Consider the following 22,580-nt stretch of genomic DNA (forward strand, 5'->3'; position numbering starts at 1 on the left):
CTACCCTTTGCATGTAAGCAGAAGAAAGTCATGTACCTCATATGTATAGTTGGGACAGGATACCAGCAAGAAGAGCCACGTGAAGGGGTTGTAAGTTGGACTTGGAAAACAGGCTTTACTTCCTTTATGAAAGGAAAAAAGAAGGAAAACAAAAACCAAACAGACAAAACCAGTTTCAGTACAGGGAGGGGAACTGAGCCTTATAACTTGCCTGTGTAACAGCCATCCCCTTGGCCAATGCTCCCAGAGTACCACTTGTTAGAAAAGTTTCAGTGAAATCTTTTGAGACAGCAAAAGCTGTATTTATCCTAGTGAGAATGCTGCTTAGTGAGCCATGTATCTTTTTTTACAGGAAGGTCTGGCATGTCCAAAGGATGCGACCTTTGTTCAGAGGAAGAGAGACAAGTAGTTTAATGCGGGCTAGCCAGCGGGCGAGGGCTAAGGGCACTCTTCTGGGATGTAAAGGATGCAGCTGTATCTTATTCAGCCTGACTCAGGAACATGAACCTGTCCCCTCTCGCATCTTCATCCTTCATCCCAGGGTAGAACAGGAAAACAACTCCAGAGCTAACAAGATGACTCTCTACAGCCACAGATAAAACTCACAAAAAGCCATATACGCAACATTTCATTTTTAAGTTCTGGCAACAATGTTATCTTCAATACTTGTAGGCACTGAGAATGCAGATGAATTATTTGGGTCTTGCTGTTTTTAAACTGAATTAGGCCCCTTGCAACAAAGAACATAAGGACCTGCCTAACCACAGCACATCAAAAGTTTTCCAGACTAGAAACTGACGTCAGTGTGTGAAGTTGATCATACTGTGATAAAGTATTTTCTTGAATACAGTGTTGTAGTAGGAATTATACTATTATTATCTGAAAATATATTTTACTTTCTAGTATATAACTTTTATTCTCATGGTACGAAAGATCCTGAAAACCTATGCTTGGAGCAGCCTTTTAAGAGCGTATATATACTTTGATGCCTGTGTAGGTATTCATGAGTCTATCTTTGTGTATTTGTATATATAGGTGTGTGTTATCTTTGCATGAGATGCATGTACCTAAAAACTCTGCAGTCTAGTTTAAAAGTTTTTCAAACATATTTAAAATGGAATCCTCTGTTGTCAGTCAACAGGATGCTTTAGAGAACTTCCATGCTTAAATCCATATTTACATTGCAGTTGTGTCTAATTAAGATAAGTTTGCTATAAGCTTTGAAACAATAACAGTGTTGCTAATGTTTCCTTGTCACCACATTTATTTTGAAGATGTTATACCAATGGCATGGTACCTACTTCATCTTTCTTTATTCTGTGGATGTGGATACATAAATTACTGTATACCAGCAGAAGATGGATAGGTTAAGCACATTTCAGTCTTAAATAGACAAACAGACAACAAAGACAGACCTGAATGATTTTGGTGAGCTAAAGTTACATTGATAAAGTGATTTCCAGCTTCACACATCTGCAAGACATTAAAAACATATTTTTAGTTGTATCCCTAAAATGCTGCGGTAACTCCGTTGCAGTGCGTAACCAGAATCCCCCCATTAAAACTCTAGTCTCTGTATCTAGAAGATGTGTACTCTGAAATGACTCTCCCACAGGAAATACATTCTGTGATCTCTGTCAAACACACAAGTGTCTAGTGAGCACCGCGGGCACAGCCTGGGGATGAAAGCCCACGTTTCAGCTCCGCCGAGCTCATTGCAGGCATGCCTTCAGTGTGGTTCTCATACCCAGCATGTGCAACATGCTTTGGTCTGGGGAGATCGGAGAGGCTCCCTGGGGTCTAAGGAATTTAGCAAGATACTTTTCTGAACCGAACATCATTGTCAGGATTTGGATTTAATCCAGGCTCCAAAGAAGCAGGTGAAAAGTTGACCACTGGTTTTGTAAAGATGTCATGAGTTAATGTGCCTACCCTCTTCCTACACACACTTTGAAAGGTGTTCAGCTTAACACCTCTGTTATGCCAGTTACAGAGTATGGTAACCGGTTCTTTAGGTAAGTCAGAGGAAGGAAAACCAGGGTGAATAAAAAGGTAGCGGTTCTCTGAAGGGCAGACTGGTCGAATAGATAGTAGTTGGGAATTGAAAAATGAAAGGAGCCAGTATTATTCCTCGTTCTGCTACTCTCTGGTTATGCCATTTCCAGCCTTAACCAACCTCTCAAACCTGGTCTTTAATATTTAGATGGTTTAAATCTTTGGAAGAGGTACCATGTCTCCCCACTTGGTTATATAGCATGTAGTACAAGGTATTTCAGATTTGCTTGTGGCTTTCAGTACTTCATCAATTACAACTACTGTAGAATCAAACCCAATCACTGCCAATTTTTAATATGAGAACTGGTAGGAAAACCAGTTTCAATTCCTTGAAAAGAAAGCCTGTCAGTACAGCAGTCTAATTTTATTTTTTTAATTTTTCCCCAGCTTTGTGAAGAAAACCAAAATTCTGTATACATTTCAGTCTTGGACTGAATTGAACATTTTTATTCATTTCTGGGTTTGAAGACTGATTTCTCCTCTCAAATTAAAAAAATGCAGTGTTAAAAAGTTGTGTTTTCTTATATCATTTGTCATTCTAAATTTTACAAGGCTGGAAAAAATTAAGAAATTAAAATAAAAAGGAGGAGTGCTAAAACCTAGAGACATTAAAAGTGTAAAGTCACAAAATTAATACAGAAAAAAAGAAATCCAATTGTAATTTTTTAAAGCCAATTCTGAAAGTCATCCATTACAATCTTCAATTACAACTAATTGAAAGGAATATGTAACTTCATTTTGTATTGAAATGTGCCATTTTCTGAAAGAATATTGTAGATAGATAGCATTGCTAAAGAATTTTCCTCTTTTTGGCAGAGAGATTTCTGTGGGTTTTGTCAGGAAAGTTTAAATCAGTTCTATCAGCAAAGCTGTTATTCTGCATGGATATGTAGTCATGGGTCAAATCCTGCAGTCCTTTTATGTTTTTTAATTACAACTAACTGGCTGTCATCTATCATAAACACCAGATGTAAAACACTAAATAGCCAGAAAAGGAGATTCTATTATAAAATACCATATCAGAAGCTATAATTCTAGCCATAGCAATAGAAGTAGTTTTAATTTACGTACTTCCAATTATGAGCTAGGAACATGATTTTTTTCTGATTACTATTATTTTAAAGAAAAAAGTTTCAAAGTTAAAAGTGTTTTTGTGAAACACTATACATACTGAAACATGCAATGCCCATACTATTGTGAAGCAAGAGAGATTCACACACTGTAGTTAACACCTACTAATTCTATAATCAATTCTAAGTAAAGCAAGCAAAGGGCATTTCTGCAGGGATTTTTATTGGCTTACCTTTGACTCTGCAGCTGCGTTCTGCTGTAATTAGCTGTTATGTCCCTCTTTATAAATGTGGCTGCTAATGCTCTGTATTGAGAAGTACTGCTAAATGTAAGCTAGTCCTTAGTCAGTGTCTCAGATATGAAATATGGGGCAGTGGGGAACAGCAGGAAAAATGCTTACCATATTTATGTTGCTAAAATATTGAAGTCTACGTACTGTTCCCCCTCTTTATATTCCACGTGACCCTATGAGAAAAACATCCCTGCAAAGCTTAGAGTGATTTCTCAAACTATGAGAATCAGAAGGGCCTGCTGACACTCTTCAGATTATTCAGTACTGTTGTTTACTGCAGCTGCAGATGTATACACTTAAATCAGGATATGTAACAAAGACAAGCGTTAAAAGAGGAAAAGAAAAGACATCTTCCAAATACTTTATTTGTATGTTTTAGAAACCTGTGAAAACAGATTCATGTTATTTTATTCTGTATGTTGCTGTTTTAAATTCATTGTCTGGGAACCTGCCAGAACAAGGTCTGAAAGGGAAAGGCTTTGAGTTTCCATGGGTAGGAAGTTCTCAAAAGAGCTACAAGAATTCAGACCACAGACCAGGTGCTGATGCAGATCTGAAGGGGTTGGCCATGTTTTATAGCAAATACCCCCAACAGGACTCATCTCTTTGCTTGATGGAGGCATTTTCCATAAAAGCTATAGTAGGGCCTGTTATATTGAGGCGAGGAAGGATGTTTCACTAGAAAAGGAGGCTTTTTCTATGCAGAGATTTTGATGAGGGCTAGTTTTACTGGTAGCAGTGAATATTCAGACAAGCGGTTGGTTGCTTTTCAAGTAACTCCTGAGCTTGGGAAGGGTGCAGACAGTAAGGTTCTGGGCGCACCACTGCCTACAGCTGCCACAACCTCCTGTCTCCACAGTACAGGATTATTGCTTTCGGCTGTAGAGCCTCATTGAGTGCGTGAACTTCTTCATATGAGTATTTTACTTGTCTTTGCTATACTTTATTAGAGCAGGAAAAGCTGAGAACTGCATGGCCAACCCCAGAGAAAAACACTGCCAAAACTGGGATCTTTAAGGGTCCCGAATTTACAAAAGCATATAATATTGCAAGGAGTTGTTTGAATGCTTTTCTGAATAGTGTTTGCCTGAAGAAGCCTAGACAAGTTACTGTCTCATCTTCTTGTTATGTTTCTAGAAACTGAATTGTATCTGACTTTCAAAGAGGCTGACCGTTTTGGTTACTGACCCATGATTACTCGGGAAAGTCAACACACAGCATTTCCAAGTGCAATGCTTATAGAGGACGGAAGAGAATATACATTTCCACGTGAGAATTTCTTACTGAGCCTCTGTCTCACTATATGGTTCTGTTCATTCAAACATCAGGTTCAGTAGTCTCAGCCATCCTTTGTCGCCTGCGCTTTCCCTTGGCTTAACCCACTTTGGCAGGGATTGTTTTTATTGTTTTTAATAGCTGTTGAGGTTAAGTTATTCAGGGCGCACAGTACTATCACAAAGTCTGCTTAGGATGTAATTCTTCAATGTTATAAAAATGGCAAGTTCCAGTCTAAGTACCTGTGTTTTTACACAATTATGAGTAGTAATAATGCTGATGATGTTTTCATGGCTCTCAGAAAGCTTTCTATAGGTAAACAGTACTAGGAGACTTCCTGGCCTAGAAACCGTAATAGATTATCACTAAATCCAGTCAAAGGACACAGGGCTATGGGCATGGAGATATATATATATATATATATATATACACAAATGCATAGCAGCCTTACTGTATGTTGCTAAATCGGGAGTTACTCCTATTCCATAGTCATTAATAAAACTATTTTTGTACGTACCAGAAAAGCAAGGGCAGCAAAAGAAACTTGTCTGTGGCCAAATGCTAGAAAACAGAACAAAATTATAAATTGCATTTTACAGTATGCACATAGTTTGCTATGGGTGAAATTAATCTAGTGCTGAGGAGCAGAAATACTTCTTTCCTGACAGGCTCTGCAGAAAGAATTGATATTATCACACACAATATGAAGACAATGCAAATAGTAACAACACTCTAGAAATGCCAGTCTCTTCACCACTGATCTCAAGGTAGTTTTCACCTAACTTCTTCTAGTATTTGTCAGCTTCACATATCCAAGTGCTTCATCAAAGCAGCTGGTGGTGTTAATTTCCTTGGAAAGGCATGAGGAGGGATGAAGTGAAGGTCATCAGCAGAACCAGGCCAGGAATCACAGGCCCTTGTATCCCATGAGCAGAGAACCCAAGATATAACCTATCCATTACTTTTTCCTTTTTTTTTTTTTTTTTGGAGTGAGGCTTTACTATATAGCCATTGTCTGCTACACAGTCTCACCATGCAAGAAAAATATTTAGCCTTTAGAATTTTTACCTGCCCTTTGCCTGCCCTCTCCCTTTTTCCGTTGTCCCCAGATCACTGTAGTGCTGTATCATGTTCATCTCCAAAGGTTTACAGTTCCCAAGTAAACCTTGGTTATAGTTGAGGGACACAAACCACGTGTATGTACCTCACTTCCCTGACCAAGTCTCACTGAACCTTTACTTTTGAGAACCCTTTTTCTCTGCTGGCACACGACTCCTCTGCGGTGCCAAGGGCATGCGCTGGTTTAATTTACACTCCTGCATAGCATTCTGCTTGCCTTTCCTTACCTGTCCCCAAACCAGCCATCTCTGGATATGGCTGCGGAGGTCACCCTCTCCTGCATTCAAATAAACCATCGATGTTTTACTGATCCAGCTAACTATGCCAGAGGGCTGGTGATCCCCAGCATTAGACCCATGTACCTATGACTGTCATTTTAAGGCAGAGACAAGCAATTAGAAGTACTTCTTCTGAATGCTTTCTCTGTTGGAAAGCTGTCTTGAACAAATGGTTTCCTCTATAAAGAAGCTGCAACTACTGATTTGATGGCCCAGACTGCTAAAAACTGTCTAGGGAGGTTTCAACATTGTTCACAGCATTACTGTTAAAGCCACACCAAATTTAACTGTCTTTCAATGAATCACATCATTTTGGAACAGAAATTTTGTACTATTTTGAAAGGAAAGCAAATACCATGTAGGAGAAATTTTTTTTAAAAATTAGTAATTTAACTGAGTGTAAATATAAAAGGCAAAGCAAACTCTTTGTTCCCAAAGCTCATAGATAAGTATAAGATGCAGAGAAAAAGAAAGATTAAGGTGTCACAAGAAAGTAAAGTAGCAGGAAACAAAACTTATGCCAATTATGCTCAAAAGAAGCAAAAGCTCGAAGAGTAAACAAGAAGAAAAAAAAACGTGAAGAAACAGCAGTGCAACAATAAAATATAATGAGAGGGAACAAAATGATGAATGAAATCTGGAAGCAAAAAGCATAGGATTTTTTTCATTATTATCAGCAGTATCTGCTTGACTTTTACTGGTTTCTCACCAAAAAAAAATTAAAAATCTTAATTTTCATGAAAAGGATGTATCTTTAGCAAATAAATATTTCCTCCAAGAAAATGCAGCCAGCTCTAGTTCTCTCCTGCATTCTTAATACAAATACTGTGAAGATGAGCAAAATATATCAATCTTTGTGTTTTCTCGGCTGGGCCAATATTTCCAGTTCATAAAACTGGACAGCGATTGACTGTCACTGAACAGGAACGTACATGCAGTGGCACAGCAGGAGTGCCTTCTGCACAACAGTCTTCCTTCTGACAGGGACTAAAGGCTAATCTCTGGCTAGATGAGTCATACGATCTCATGTGGGAGCCATCTATTGATTTTGGAGGTCTTAAGGTTGCATACCAAAAACTTTTTAAAACCAAGGTCAGTTTTGTGCTCTACTTATACATACATGGTGGCGTATATCGTGGATGGTTGATGTAGTATGCAATCCAGGAAGTGAATCCCCAGTAAAAGGCACAGCCCTGGAAGGGACAAAAGATACTTTTTTTTGTTAGAAAGGGTGATAAGCAAGTACAAACTGTAACTTTATAAATTCTGGTAAGTGCAAAACCCAGATGACCATTGAAAGACTTTGCAGTAGCTTCTTGAGACAGAATAGAGAACTTTTCAAGACGCTATGAAGCCACTAAAAAAAATATAGAAGGACACACAGTGTAGATTTTTTGGTCTGTGTTGAATGTGTTTTATGCCTGTTGTAGGAATTGACATTTGTTTTCTCCTTATTTGATTCTGTTGCTGAAGGGCACTTTTCTCTGAGTTGTACTATTAAAAGTCTAGGGCTGGTTAACACAGCTGAGCTGCTACTATACCTTAAACTCAGCATTTCCAGGCAAGACAGAGCTAGCCAAACAGAACACTAAACCAGCTGAGACAATGAAGAGTAAAACTGAGTAGGCCTGGTTTAACCCTGGCAAAAAAAAGGCACACCGTTCCTATAAAGATATTTGAGTCACACACTGCATCTACTGCCATGGATTCAGCCCCACTTCATCCTCTTGTTAAAAAGCAGCACCCCACCTGCCTTTGCTTGGTGACTGAAGCCGTGGGCTTGGGAAAGCCCAAACAGAGATAATGCAATCTTGTTCTCGCCCTTCGTAGGGGTCACTGCTCCCATCTTTGGTACAAGGCAAAAACAAAACCCACCAGCCAAACAACCAAAACCACCCTGGAGACTGCATAAAGCCTTTCTACATGTCTAGGTTAAGGGTCCCATGCTCGGGAAGAGCAGTGTGCTGCGACTGGCTACAGCTCCATCCGATAAGTAGGGTCGCAAGTCAGGATTTGTCTTTTTAATCTTTTTATGCAATGCCATTGTGGTACACGAGGGAATAACAGTAACTGTTGGTCTAACTCCCACAAGCATGAATCACTTTGGAAATGGCACTCTGGTTCCAAAGCCGTTCAGCTTATATTCCTCTTCTTTTTTTTTCTTTTTTTTTTTTAAACACTCTGGATTGTAAAACAACATCTCTAGCTGCGCATCTCATTAGCTCCTTTCTGACTGGAATTGAGTCTAGCCCCCTATCATGGCCATACATTTGTCTTCTTCACTAAAATCTTAAATGTATTGCAAAGGGAGGGTCTTTACATCACACTGAATGGGATGGAGGGGGAGGGGTGATACAAAATGACAGAGATTGAGTATGTGAAATAAAAGAAAGGAGAGCCTATAAGTAATGACACACAGTTGAAATTTGGGAGGCTTTGGGAGACAGAAGACTTTAGGCCAGCTCAGTATCTTCCTGAGGCCTCCATCTATAGAAGGAGAATATATTTTTTTTTCCTCCTTGTAATTTGATTTTCGCTTCCTGATGCAAGGCCTGTCTCTTGCTCTGTATTTATATTGCACCGAGGAAGTGGAGTGTGATTTCTGTCAGCATTGCTAGATGTTGCAGCAGCATATCTCATAATAAAATAGCATTCAGTCTGAAAAATGTCCTGGACATGACAATCAGCCCCTTGGGTGGATGAGTCAAAGTGGACATTGACATGCAGGAGCTAAAATGGACATTGATTTCAATTCATGTCCTTGGGGACATGGCCCTGAAATTCTTCCTATATTTGTATTTTGACTAATCATAATTCCTGGAGCTAGAAAATAAATTAATTTTTTATTTTCCTATCTTCTCCCAAGGACTGCTTTGATATAAGGATATTCTCTCTTACACAAAATGATAAACATATTGTCACCTTTATCATATTTTTCAGAGGAGTGTGCCCTCCCGAAAACTTGTGAACAAATAACGTCTCCAGAAGATGTCTGATGTAGTGTAAACAATGGCAGAAGCAGGCCAAACTGGAAGAAAAAAAGAAAGGAAATTAAGGTAAGTGAAAGATTGCTTTTTATTACTTCACAGTTTAATGTCACAAAAGGAATAAGGACTAATATTGCAAAACTGCAGTCACACTGAAATCTTGGGATTTAAGATATTGTCTTAATTGAAGCATCTGGAACCAAAGATTAATAGAATCATTTTCAGTGTTATACAAAGTTGCTTTCATTTTGCAGGGAAGCAACTTATTTTTACTAGCCGTGAATTAAAAAGAGCTCCTTGAGCTCTGAATGTGATACATAGCCCTGACAAGACATTAAAACAGGACAGCTGTGTATACAAGCAGGCGCCTGCTGTGCTTTTCCAAAAGACATCTCCCACATTTTAAGGCCACCTTAATGCTCCTGTAGGATGTGCCTGACATTTAAAAACATTCTGAATCTCTTCTGAATGGTTTCCTCGTCCTTTGCCAACTCAAGTAGCTGCATGGAGGTAGTTTATATTTCATTTCCTTGTGGACGCAAAATGAGATTTTGTTGCAAAGTTAATCCATTCTGATGGCTTTTTTGTTACCCGTTATAAAGAAATGAGGTAATTGTTGTAGAAATTATTATACTGATTGTCTTTTGAGGAATATTATGAAACAATAATGGGCATTGCTGATTTGCTTCCGAGAATGAGTTGCAGCTCAGAGAGATTGAGTTTCAGAAACAAATGTCAAGAGTGATTCCTGGTGTCATTTTATCTTGGTTACATTTACCATACTACCAGAGCCTGTCTCACTGCAAACCAATTACAAGACGTAAATAAAAACTGGTTTTCAGCATGTGAAATCTCAAATACTTTTATTATGCACCTTGTACGGTAGCCGGAGTCAAAGATTAAACAATTTCAAAGTAATTAAACCAGAGAGAGTTGAGCTAAGGAAATTTCAAACAATTAACAACTTCTCCAAATTCTAGAGCAAACTTCCAGCTTTGCTGGGAATTTTAAAATTAATTTGGCTAAGGATGGGGACCTCAGATGAACCCATTAAGGAGTGGTCACTGGAAGGATTCTGCACACCCCTTGCCCACTTGAAACAGGGTAAAAGCATTGCTGGCTCTTCCGTGCTTCCAGAAACTCTCTCCTTTTAAGTGTATGAGCAAGAGAAGGAAGGCAAGCCTCTTGCAGCTCTGGGTTTGAATTCAACTAGTCTGTGTTCTCATTCCCAGCTCCACTAACTCCCTTAATGTCTCTCCAAGTCTCTGTTCCTCCATCTGTAAATGGTATTATTACTCACTGTGTTTCTCTGCTGTATACCAGCTCCTCTGATTCTGCAATCATAGTGTGCAAAAAGTGCTGTGGAAAAGCTGTACAGTTCCTTGAGGCTACTAGTTCCCTGTGTGCCCTCCCACTCCCAGTGCTCCAACTTATGCAGCAAACAGGTTTTCCTTGATCATGCTCCACCCCTCTGCCAGGCACTAATCCCCCAGAATGGGGACAATCACACTGAAGAGAAGTTCCTTAACTGTGAAATTTCCCAGCCTGCCTGGTGCATTAACCACTATCCTGTGGAGGGGTATGGTTGGTGGTGGCAGTGCCTTCAGCCTCCCTGGCGTTATTGTGTACAGCTGCTTGCCACTTTCTTGTCTGTAACAGTTCTTAATCCCTCCTATTGATCAGGTCTGCTTTGCTTCTTCCAGAGTCCTTCAAAAGGCTTGGGAATGGCAGGGGCCGTCAAAGGTCGTTAAAAGCTATCTTGTTTGGCTGTCCTCTCTTCATTGCTTTTTGGCATGCTCTTGAGTTCTAGCAGACTAAGCAGGTTGCATTTCCTTGTGGTCAGCTCCTACTGTATTATATTAGAGCTGTTTAATTTTCCTTTTTAGCAGCACTGTTCCAGTGATGGAGAGAAGCAAAACTATCTGGTTTATACTTATATATGAGCTCCTCTGATTTGTTTCTGTACAGCTAGATACAACCTGTGCTCTTCACTGGTCTATAACAGTGGCTGAGCCCTTATTTTTGTTTGTCGCTTAAGTGTTTTACTTCTTAAAAGTCTTTCAGAACTCAAATATGTTGCATATGGCCCTGGGGAACAATTACAGTTTGAAGAGGCTAGTTTCAAAAATCAGATTACCAGTTCTGAATTTCTATGGTGCTTATTTTGAATTTCTCAGTTGTTCTTGACCTGACTCATGACATGCAGACCTCTTGAAATTCCTCCTTGTGCTTAGGTGAGAGCCGGTGTGGGTGTAGTTATCTTCTGTGCTGGATGCTGATGCTACTTATCTTATGAGTGGGAATGCACTGTAAAGAGACTGGGAGCAGGACACCTGATGTCTTGTCCTCTCTTCTCTGTCGAGCATGACTTTGGGTTACTACCCACTGTGTTTATTATTTCACCTTCTGTTCAGGCTGTCTAGAGTGCAAACTATTTGGGGAAAATACTACATGTCCCATTGTGACCAAGTGCAGTGACCATTGCAACTGGGATCCCATTTTTGGTCAGGCTGCTAAAATGCCAAACCGCTATTGATAAGAACAAGCTGAAAGTCCCACTGACTCTGAGACCAGGCATGCAGCCTCACACCCCTTGTAACCTTCTCAGCCCTGGAAATGAGATCTCCATCCGTCCGGCTCCCTGTTCTCCAGGAAAACAGTTCACACAAGTGTCACTTACTGAACCACTGGGTGGCGGAAGTTCTTCGTACTTTCCACTTGATCATAAATAGTTGAAAGGCGAATGTAAAAGAGCAGATATATTAGAAGAGGCCCGGTGTATTCTGTTAGAAAAAACTAGAAATGAAAAAGAAAATAGCTGTATAGGAGTAGGAAATTGTACCAATAAAGGCATGAGAAAAAGAATGCCCCTATCCACAACACCTATTCATCCTTCAAATGCCATTTTGGCTTCATTTTGAGGACTTAAATGACACATGGGGGTTTTCTGCTGTCTCTTTAGCAAAGGAGTAAAATCCATCTAGGAAATGAGAGAGAGGTTTCTGTGCAGAACATTAGCCCCATCAGGAATGCTTCATGGAAGGTGGTCAAAATCACAGTTATCTCCCCTTTATACTTTTGGCTGTGCCATCAGATGCCTATTTGGAATCTAAATAACACTGAAAATCAAGGCCCAAAAGCTGAAGGCAGCTTGCTTTCTGCCAGTGTTTTTTGCAATTAAGTGATATATCAGTTGAAAGCCAACAAAGCATGATAGAAACAAACATAGCTTTGAATCCTGGTTGCTAGCAGAGTCATCTGGAAGGAGGGATCATTGCTTGGAATTTGGTGATGGGTGGAAGAGCAGGACCTGCCTGCCTGTTATATGGTGCTTTGAGCCTTTGTTCAGTGACCAAGTGGGACTCCTCCCTGTGCAGGCATCAGCAGAAGTAGCCTGTGGTGGGCAGATTGGACAAGTAAGTTACCCTGTAAAACAGAAAGAAATAATTTCATCTCCCCACTGCCACCCCTGCTAGCCACAGAGAGCAGAGAGGACATATGGGCACAGGGAGAGAAGGCAGAGTTATAGGACTGCCATGAGCCTCTCTCAGTTTTACATTCTGGCTTTGGTTTGGTACAGCCTGTATTGCCTTTTGTCAGGGCACACTCTTAAGCTACAAACAGCTGGAGGAAGTAAAACGTGGTTAAAGTGATGTGAGGTCTGAATTTCATCATCTGTCCCCACTGGAATGAATCTCAAAATAAAATGGAAATGGTGTGGTCCATGTTTACAAGGACCAGCAACTGGCAAATCATAATTCAAGTGCATAGTATTGCTTAAGGGATGAAGATTCATAACTAATGGTCCATTTGGCTTTCAGGTGGCTATTTGCACTGCTATAGAATTGTAATGGATAAATACCTGTGGCTTAAGAAAGCAACACTGAATTTAGACTGCCTTTCTCAAAAGTAGTATTTGGCAGGTAGTCTGAACCCCAGTGGGCTGTTCTTCTAATTCCTCTTCAGAAGAGCTTTGAAACAGAAAGGTTTTCCTGCAGAAATGTTCTGCAATTAGGTTTCCTTCATTTGGGTCCCCCAGTACCGTTTCTTTTCCTCTACTACAGGTGGAAACTTTTTGAAATTTCACCCTTTCATAGCAGGACTGTCTCCAAAAGTAACAGACTTCAGCACTCGCTACCACAGAAATGTCAAATTCTCTTTTGTTCCACGTGACACCATGATTTCTGTGCTCCATTTAGACTCTGCATGGTCCCAAAAATGTGTGTGTGTGTGTATGAAAACATTTAATCAAAGAGTGTCTAAGAACCCACATTGTTGTGGAACACACCACAGCCCAAGGGCTTATTAGAGTTTTGTCCTAATAGCAGTTGTATGGGTCTCTTCCTAACTGTGAGCCCACTGTGTTAGGCACTCTGCAAACACTGTAAGAGACAGCCTCTGCTATTGAAAACTAATAGACTAAATATAGACAATGGTGGTATAGGAGACAGAGGTGCAGGTAATCTGGTCTGGGCAGGTCAGTATAAGAGATTGGAATGAGCTGCTTTCTTCAGTGTAGCTTTTTCTGTCAGCCATGAGTTGCACCACAAAATACACCCATAACTGCCAGCTTTTATCATCTGTTTGGCATGAGCATATTACAAAGCTGCCAGGCAAATTTTGGCAGGACTTAGCACCAAGTTGTGGTTACTTGTCACTGCACCAAGTGTTACCCCCTTCCCCCCTGGCTGATTTCAGATGCTGCAAGGAGAAGGAAAGCTTCAGGATTTAGTAAAAAAATCCAGTCTCTTTTTAACAACCAAAGCTACCAGCCATGTGATACCTGAATCCCTGTGACTGGGTGAGGACATGTTTTTGATGTAGAAGGGGGGATGCAGAGCCTCCCATCAGAGCAATCAGAGAAGCATCTGAGAGCACCAACAGCAGCTCTTGCATTGGGGTTTGTGGAGGTGAGCAATATCAGCATGCTCGGGGTGCTTTACAAGCTGTGGACAAGGTCCCATCTTGTCTGTGTGTCAGTGACATCCGACACAAAGTGTTAATTGCCCATGTGGAGGCAGGCGGTCCAGGGTCAGCTGTGAGATTTGCAATCAAAGTAGGTATTGTCTGTCAGGCAGGACTGTATTTGCCTTTGTCATAAATGCATCACACTGCTGGAACATAATTAAGATCAGTAGCATCCTGTTTTAGAGGATGAGGTTCCATTTGCTGTAGCAGTTTTGGGGTATTTTTTACATTTTGGGTGAGTTTCAGTCTGCTTTCCTCTGTTGCATCTCCCATGCTGCAACCTCTGTTCTCCTTCTTTGGCCCACTGATTTTAAATTCAGCAGAAAGGAAGAGTGAGTTCCAGAAAGGCAGGCAGAGACACTCTGCTAAAAATCCCACAAGTTCAAGCAGGTGGAAGGGAAAGTAGTCTTAAATTAACAGAAAATTACAATTGGTTCTAACCATTGGCAATCAAAGGAAAGCACCATTCTTTTACTATTAAGTCTCAATGAATATATGCAATTAAGCCTGCCTAATGTCTTCATATTCATCCTATAGCTGACTACTTGCTGGGCTTGGGGAGTTATTAGTTGTGTTAAGGATCAGTTCAAGCTATCGTTTCTACAGATGCTCAAAAAACCTACAAAATTACTAAGATACTAGTTCAGGCTGACATATCTTGCAAAAATAATAGTCAAATTTTAAACAAAACCCTGAAAATGATAACATCATAGCTTGTAGTTTCTGGACAAAAGAAATACTATTTTGTAAAGAACAAAAAACTGATTATTTAAAACACAGAGCATTTTTCTTCTGTAGAAATGTAAAAAAATCCAGTGTTTAGAAGAAAATTACTTCTTCTTTACCATCTTGTGGGCCTGCCTAGATTATTTTGATGTGTTTGGTGCAGCCAAGTATGGTGGTCCATAGTAAACACAAAGATCTTTTCCTGGAGGAGCATTACATCTCTATTACAATGTGCACAGCTCAACAGAATTTAACTGTTGAGCTCATCATTAACTCCCTGAAGAAAGAAAACAAGAGATTGCCCCTTTTTCCCCCACATCTGTACGCTCTTTTTTATATCTTGTACAATGTCCAGTTCTCTTACCTTCCTTCTCTCCTTTTCAGTGTCTGGCATTATATACTCCATATACCTCTTATTCTCGGTGCTGTTGTTGAATCAAACCTCTTCCAGACATGAGCACCATACAGGGTGCTAAACTCAAGTTTCTTTAACTGTCTTAATTATCAGATCCTTGGGGACCTGATTCAGTAATACCTAAACTGGAAACATTTACTACATAAACAACAAAACTGAGATCTGAAATATGTCAAAAGAGAGCTAAGGTAGGAGTCTCCATCATTCAAGAGATGATGAGACAAATAGGAAAACAATACAGGATAGCTAATTCACAAACCAGCAAGGCATCTCATCTTGCATGAGCCAGATTGTATCTGCTTCTTTTATCTCTGTTGAGATGATCATGCCAGTAACACCTTGTTGAACTGAGTAACAACCAGGTCAGGAATTACAATTCCATACCTTAAGAGGCAGAGGGTATATTTAGGGAGATAAGAATGCAGCAAAGGTGAAAGGAGCTCTTTAAAGTTATTTGAGGGAATGTGAGGTGAATTTTCTGGCTGGTAGGAGCAGCTGGCATAGTGCCTGACACCATCCCAACAGGTCTACTACAGGGGATGGAAAGGTTTTTGTTTTGAGTTAATAATACCATGTGTACTGGTTGGGAAAAGGCAGAAAAGGACAAAAGGAAGCTAGAAACAGAGGGGGTGGAGTGGAGAGAGTCTGAAAAAAGTCCAACAGAATCTTTATAAATGAACAGCCCACGGATTAGCAATCTTCACATGAGGGCATCAGCTAATTCCTCTCTGTAATGTTTACGACATGCCCTTTCTCTAATGTCACACAACACACCCTATCTTGTATCATGTTGCCTTTTGGCATAGTCTCACATTATCTCATGTATGACAAGCTGCAGAGCAGAGCTGAGGAAAGGCCATTTCCATACTGATCCCTTCCCGCAGTTCTTTCCATGCCATGTAGGGGCACTTTCCCAGTTCATCACTGCTGGTCATGATATTTTCTCTTCCACTGCCAATGGGATGTCTGGGTTCAAGCAGGGGAAGTGGAGGGTGTGGTATCAGGATAATACCTGCAACCAGGACAATGACTTTGGGTCATTGCCTGAAATTCTCAGCACAGCAAGAGCTACAAAATAGTTTAAGCACGTCCTGAGTAATTTTGATGGAAAAGCAGCTGCAGTATATAAATTATCTAATGGACAGAGCTTAGTTTCTCTGATAAATGTTAGACAAAGTCACTAGTTGCAGGTCTGAGCCACAGTCAGCCTGAAACAGTATGTACCGCATAAAGAGGAGGATCTACTGACACAAGACAGACAGACCATTACTATGTGCAAGGGTACAGAGCACAGCTGGGATTTCTGAGAAACCCAAGAGAAACAGGCAGTTGAACCCCCCCAAGTCCTCAAATCACATTAAACTTAGCATCTAACTACCTTGGACTCCTTTTACAATCCCAGCCCTAAGTACTCTTGAGCCAATGATCATTAAGAAACATTATTAATTTCTGGACTAATTTCTACTTCATATGCTTTTCTACCTCATTAAAGGCCATATAGTTACCTGGGGATGATAATGGCATAATTTTAGCAGCATCTCTAAATCTTCACTTTTTAAAAATTTTTGTATTTTCATGTTTGCAAAAATCCACAGCAGCAGTTTTGCATCAGGTAGTACAATTCTTAAGGGCTGCTTGAATAGTCAATGATTTTTGTTCCAGTTCTCATGGAACTGGCTAACCCATTCTACAAAACTTAAATAGAGCATGCAGGGGCACCTGAAACTTCCCTTGCCTAGGCAGATTTTTCAGTGACTCGGTGTCTAAGAGTATTTCAGGCTGCAGCTCAATATTTACTGCAAACACCTGAGATAGAGATGGATTTGCTGTAGGATTTTGTAGGCAAATTGCAGCTGACTCAGGCCAGCTTCAGGAGCTGGGGAGTGAACAGTGTGATGGGTGCTGTTTGTCCCTGAGCCAGGCCTGTGCTCCCTCTGTGGGAAAAGGGAGGTAAAATCCCAGCTTCCTCCTGTCTTTCTCCCAAGACTGAGCTGTCCGAAACCACTGGTTTGGCATCAGATCACTTCATACTTTGGTCAGGATTCTTCCCTGAGAGTATAAGCCTTTGCTTGTTTCTTATTCAAAATGGAAAATTACTGCAAATTAACAAATGCTTTTATACACACACATATATCCATGTTATATATGTTTGTACCTATACATATTCAGCAAAGCACTCGAGTTCTATTTGTAACCAAACACCAATGTGAATTCAGATTTGCTGCAAAATCTTTACAGGCCTTTGACAGCATTTTGAAATCTGCCATACAATGTGTATCATTTTAAAATGTATATCTATTGTCTGCTATGTAGATACATAAATGAAATAGTGCTTTTTAACACCTGGCTATTACTAATAACCTCAACTAGCTCTTGCACAGTGTATTTTATCTAGGAGCCTCAAAGCACTTTGCAAAGAGGAAAATACTGTTACTTTCTTGCCGCAGATCTGGAAACTGAGATACAGAGAAATTCAGTGACTTGTCAAGGTCACCAGACAAGGTGGGCAAAGAATGACGAAGGGGCACATGGTCCTCTCAAACACTGGTTCACTCTCTGGTTCACTTTCCTCTTTGTGCTCTCCTCACCCGCAGTATGGAGTTGGGCAAAAATTCCCCATACAAAATAATTTTGCCAGGCTTATGCATTCTAGAGGGACTAAAACTTCTCAACTTTGCGCAGATTGACAAATTGTCAACCTCTCTCGTTAATCTGAATACAAATAGGAAAGGGTCTACTTTTATTAGCACCTTACATCAAGTAGCATTTTGTTCCTTAAGTAGCAGGAAGGGTTTAACCATAAAGCTGTGCATAACTGAAAGAAACAGTTTGTTCTCTTTATGCTTACTGAATTCCCTCTACCTTCTTTTTGCACCTGAAGCAGTGAAAACTTAAGGGTATGACTATAAACACTTATGCATAGGTTCTTCAGCCTGTACTGTGCTCAAGAGCAACTAAAATGTTTACCCCTCAAAACTGATTTTCCTAGTACCTCCCTAACTCCCTTTGGCACCTGAAAAAATTAACACGCTGGCGTCGTTCATTGTGAGCTTGTGGCATTTGTTGCTGGGACCAAGAGAAATTATTGCAACACTGTTTGCCTTATTAGACACCGCGTCTGAGGAACCCCACTGCTGGGCAGTTTGAGAGGTCTCCCCTTATCAGTTGACTTCACGCTGCCACTGGGCAGTAACAAAGAGCCAAAAGTATATGTGGCCCAAGGAAAGGCACAAACAATATAAAACCATGGCAAGAAATCAGGCAAATGCAAGCTGTTCTCTCCTGATAACCCTGGAGGTGGAAAATTATTAGACTTAATTAAATGAAAAATAAGACCAATCTTGTGTGTGTAGTTTGCCTTTGTGAAAGGTTACAGTGTTTTGAAAGTTCATAGCATTTGACTGGGATCAGCTCAAGACTTGGCTAGCTGTACCAAGGTAGAGCAACACTTACTGTGTGTTCCAGCAGAAACCTCTGCCAAGTACAAACTGTTAGCTGTAAAATGAATGTGCTTTGTGTTACAAATAATTGTAGTTGGAAAAGGTGCTATAGAGGAAATAGTGACTTCTTTTTTTCCTGGAGATCATCTTCCATGACCAAATTATCTATTGATCCAAGAGGCTTAGCAATGAAAAACCATTTGGGGATTTCTCTCTCTTTGGCACTTTGTTGTAGTCGTTCTTAAGCCACCCACAGATTTACACAGAATCACACGTTCTGTTTATTTGGCACTGCTGCTAAATTCTTCTGGTACCCACAATTCCCTGAAAGTGTTATTTGATTTGTAGGGTCCTGTCCCACAGCTACTTGTGTTTGAATTGGCCACAAAATATGCAAGCTCTGATACGTATCTGCTGAGAAATATATTCAGTGACATTCTCCACTGATACATCCTACAGATCCTCAGCTCTCTCTCTTACCTCAATCTCAAATGCCTTCCTAGGCAACGATCATGTGAGTTTTCTTACATTTATCTTCATCACATTGGCCCACTAGTTTGTTGGGACTCCCAGCCCTCCCACTCCTTCAAATTCCTCAGATCCTGTCTTTTTTTCTTCTATTAAAATTGCCTGTACTACTACATCCCATCGAGAAGTTATAAACCCTTATTGAAGTGTCTTCTTCCATTCCCACATTAGGGAAAACATCTTAAGTTGTTCCCCATGGAAAGCCCAAAGCTGATCTCAGTATGGAGAAGGTGCAGAAAATGAGTTTGCAGCACTTTGGCTGCCTCTCCAAACCCATCAATACTCATAAATTGCTTCATATCACACTCATCCCACAGACTTCATGGGATTGTTCCACATTTACAGGACCAACTGAGTGAGCTCTGCCAGCCACAGTCCTCCCCTATTCACCACTCACCCACACCCACAGGACAGAAAAACTTTGGTACACATGCACTGTGAGAATAAGAGGAGAGAACCACACTGACCAAAACACTGCCTTCCCTCCCGAGAGAACAGGCACACCTCGCTATTCAGCACAGCATGCACTTCCCCACGCTATACACCTGCTATACATAACCACAAAGCTTCAGACATAGATCTCTTGGCTCCTTGTTCATTTTCCACAGTGCCTAACTTGGTGATAATTTTGCTTGCCAGCCAGAAAGGAACAGACCAATTAGTGAAAGTGTGGATTTTCAGATTTCAAAGATGTTCTTGGGTTTAAATAAGTATTAGTCTCTACATTTCTAAATTGAGCAGAATCTTTTTTTCATTGGAAAATTTGAAATGGAGCAGTTCTGCTGCCAGCCTCAGTATTTTAAGGCTCTCAGGAGTCAAAGTATTTAAGCAATCCCTAATTTTAAATCACAGTTACAAAAAATACTGTGTTTTAGGGTTAATCTTATGAAATTCACAGACTTGGAGGTAAGATATGTTTTTCACAGTTCTGTGCTGTTTTCTCAGTTATATTTTGATCCTTCTGGTAGCCTGCCTGGGTAGCAACTAGACAACAGAAGCTGATAAATCAGAAATTGCAATCACTGCTCAAATGAGGGAAGCTTTAACAGAAGTCTGAATTTGAGCAGGAAGAATGCTTTTTTTTTTTCCCTTTTGTCTACAGCAGCAGTATGCATTCTTAGAGGTAAAATACCAGCCACATTTCAAAAAGTCACATGCCACATTGCAATATGTAAAAAGAGGCCTCTGTCAAACGTGCTTAGGCCCAAAATTGGACAGAGATTAAAAATAAAACCCATCACTCCAGTGTTAGGAATTTCAAACATGCCTGGGGGTAAAATCTTTGCGGGACGCATACAGAAAAGATCTGTAAACTCAGCTCCCATTAGTATCTCTGCAGCATCAGTCAGAAAAACCTCAACTATCCCCTCCAGGTAGGGTAAAGGAATTGGTAAATCTTGTGCAGAAGTAAATTATGTGTTTCAGGTAATATTTGTTTTATAAAAAAGAAGGCAGAGTAGAGAGCGAGTTCCAACAAAATCCATGATACTAAGAAACAGGTTTTGGTTTCTCCCTGAATTGCTTTCTGGAAATGAGCTTTGAGGGCCTCCTTTCTTCTAAAAGAGCCAGCTGAGGTTGGATTTCTATCCACATTATCCCAGGAAAGGGCCTCACTCTCAAAAGACATTGACATGTATTTGCTCCAGTGGAGGAGAACTGCAAATCCCTCACCCCAGTTTGTCCTCCCTCAGAGCAAGCTAGCCTCTAGAACTTGTCGAAATCTGGTCAGACAATCTCAGAGCTGTAGTGTAACCTGAGCCCAGGGGATGTCTGGCCTTTCACAGCACAAAACACCAAAAATATTTTGGTCACTGTGTAACCATGTTTTAAGAAGACTGAGGATGAAAAGGAAACATCCTTCCTACAAGTGGCAGCCTTTGTCAGAGGGACCGAGTAGACAACAGGAGATGATAAACTCTTGAGCCACCACGGTAGAGTGTGACAAGAACTGTTAATCAGAGACTGTGCATGCTGCAAGAGGGAAGCTGAGGTTTCTTGGTTCAGAAATACGCTCCTAGATTTAGAGACCCAAACTGATTGTTTGGGAACAGACAACAGCATCATCTTTTATTTTACAACATGCCTGGAGAGAATACTGCTCCCAGGAGGTGGAGGTGGGTACCACTTTCCCCTTTTAAAAAACACAAGTCATTCTCTTGGTGTAAATCCCCAGCATTGGGGGTCTTAGTGTTCAAGTGGGCATCTCAAGTGTGATCTCCAATGAGGTGACAAAGTCCCAGAAGACCCACCTCCGTGCTTGGTTTTCCCCTAGACAGATCCATGCCCAATGCATCGACCTCTGGAGTACCAACATATCTCCACGTGCTTCTGTGTCTATTTTTGGAGTCCAGACCTGAATGTGGCCCTTTGTACCTCAGCTATCATTTTGCTGATAAGTATATTTTTATTCTATGCCTTGTTTATTTAAACGTCAACCCTTTAAATCAGAAGCATCCCTCACTGTGTGCATAAATCTGATAGAGCATCAAGGAGGATGGGAGAATGGGAGCTCTAAGCACAGTAAAAATGGCAGTAAAACTGTACATCCTGTGTACAAATGCATTCTTAATTGCTATTGTTAGAATACAATCTTCTATGAACTTTTTCTCTATTGCTATAGACTAGCTATAATATAAAAATCTCTTGACTGTTTAAATGACGTTGCTAGGAAGATTTCTCCTACTGCGAATGGAGACAATTTAGAATATGGAACAGAATAGGATAAGATGAATATTCAGAAACTCATGGAGTCAACTTTCTGCACACACAGATTAAATCATAAAAAAATGCCACTGCCTGCAGTATCAACGCCTAGTCATAACTGCACTATTTATAATGGGATATTAAGCTTTAGTTATGTTACTGTCTCAGGCTACATAAACCATGAGGAAAGGAGAGAATAAATAAGGTTCTTGCAGATTACTTAGTTGTAGCAAACAGGAAGCTGCACTACTCATAATTTTGCTTTGCAAGGAAATTCCATGGTCGAGAGGCAGTGGGATGGGTTGGGGGAGAAACAGGACCCCAACTAACATTAATCAACATGGCCCCAGTAGGCTATTAATCAGCATGGGAATCAGTGGGGTAAAGCCTCAGCCTTGGTAAACTTGCAGATCTCTACGGAAACGGGTAAGTCACACATGCAAACTGCTCTAACTCCACTGAAGTAAACTGCTTGTCACCACCTGGGGATTTGAGTCCTGTTGTCAGAACTGGGAAAGATAGATATAGGTCATGTTCTTGTTCACAGGGGCTAAAACCTGCCAGAGTTTGTGCTGCTAGGGGCTATCTGCTTCCCTGGAGAGAGAGAAATGCACATGAGCTTGAGCAGGTGAGATGGTATGTGACCTTACAGTACTGATCCAGCAGTTGATTCTTCCCAAAGTCAAGGGCAGTTCTGGCAGTAACATCCACCTTGAGTGTACT

General features: G+C 40.5%; 1 protein-coding gene across 7 annotated transcripts in view; it reads right to left on the reverse strand.

Moving 5' to 3' along the window:
* Window positions 1-22,580, reverse strand: part of TECRL (trans-2,3-enoyl-CoA reductase like) — a 69,241-nt gene that overhangs the window by 6,869 nt on the left and 39,792 nt on the right. For 5 of the 7 annotated variants that reach the window (XM_069782093.1, XM_069782112.1, XM_069782122.1 and 2 more), the window contains 6 exons: window positions 11,758-11,873; window positions 9,013-9,118; window positions 7,211-7,283; window positions 5,211-5,254; window positions 1,416-1,473; window positions 37-122 (listed from right to left, as the gene is read on the reverse strand). In XM_069782093.1, the coding sequence (XP_069638194.1) occupies window positions 37-122; window positions 1,416-1,473; window positions 5,211-5,254; window positions 7,211-7,283; window positions 9,013-9,118; window positions 11,758-11,873 (483 nt within the window). The remainder of the gene's footprint in view (window positions 1-36; window positions 123-1,415; window positions 1,474-5,210; window positions 5,255-7,210; window positions 7,284-9,012; window positions 9,119-11,757; window positions 11,874-22,580) is intronic. The other 2 variants (XM_069782128.1, XM_069782143.1) reach the window with 1 other exon arrangement.

Source organism: Haliaeetus albicilla, chromosome 1, assembly GCF_947461875.1.
Source record: "Haliaeetus albicilla chromosome 1, bHalAlb1.1, whole genome shotgun sequence".
NCBI lineage: Eukaryota > Metazoa > Chordata > Aves > Accipitriformes > Accipitridae > Haliaeetus > Haliaeetus albicilla.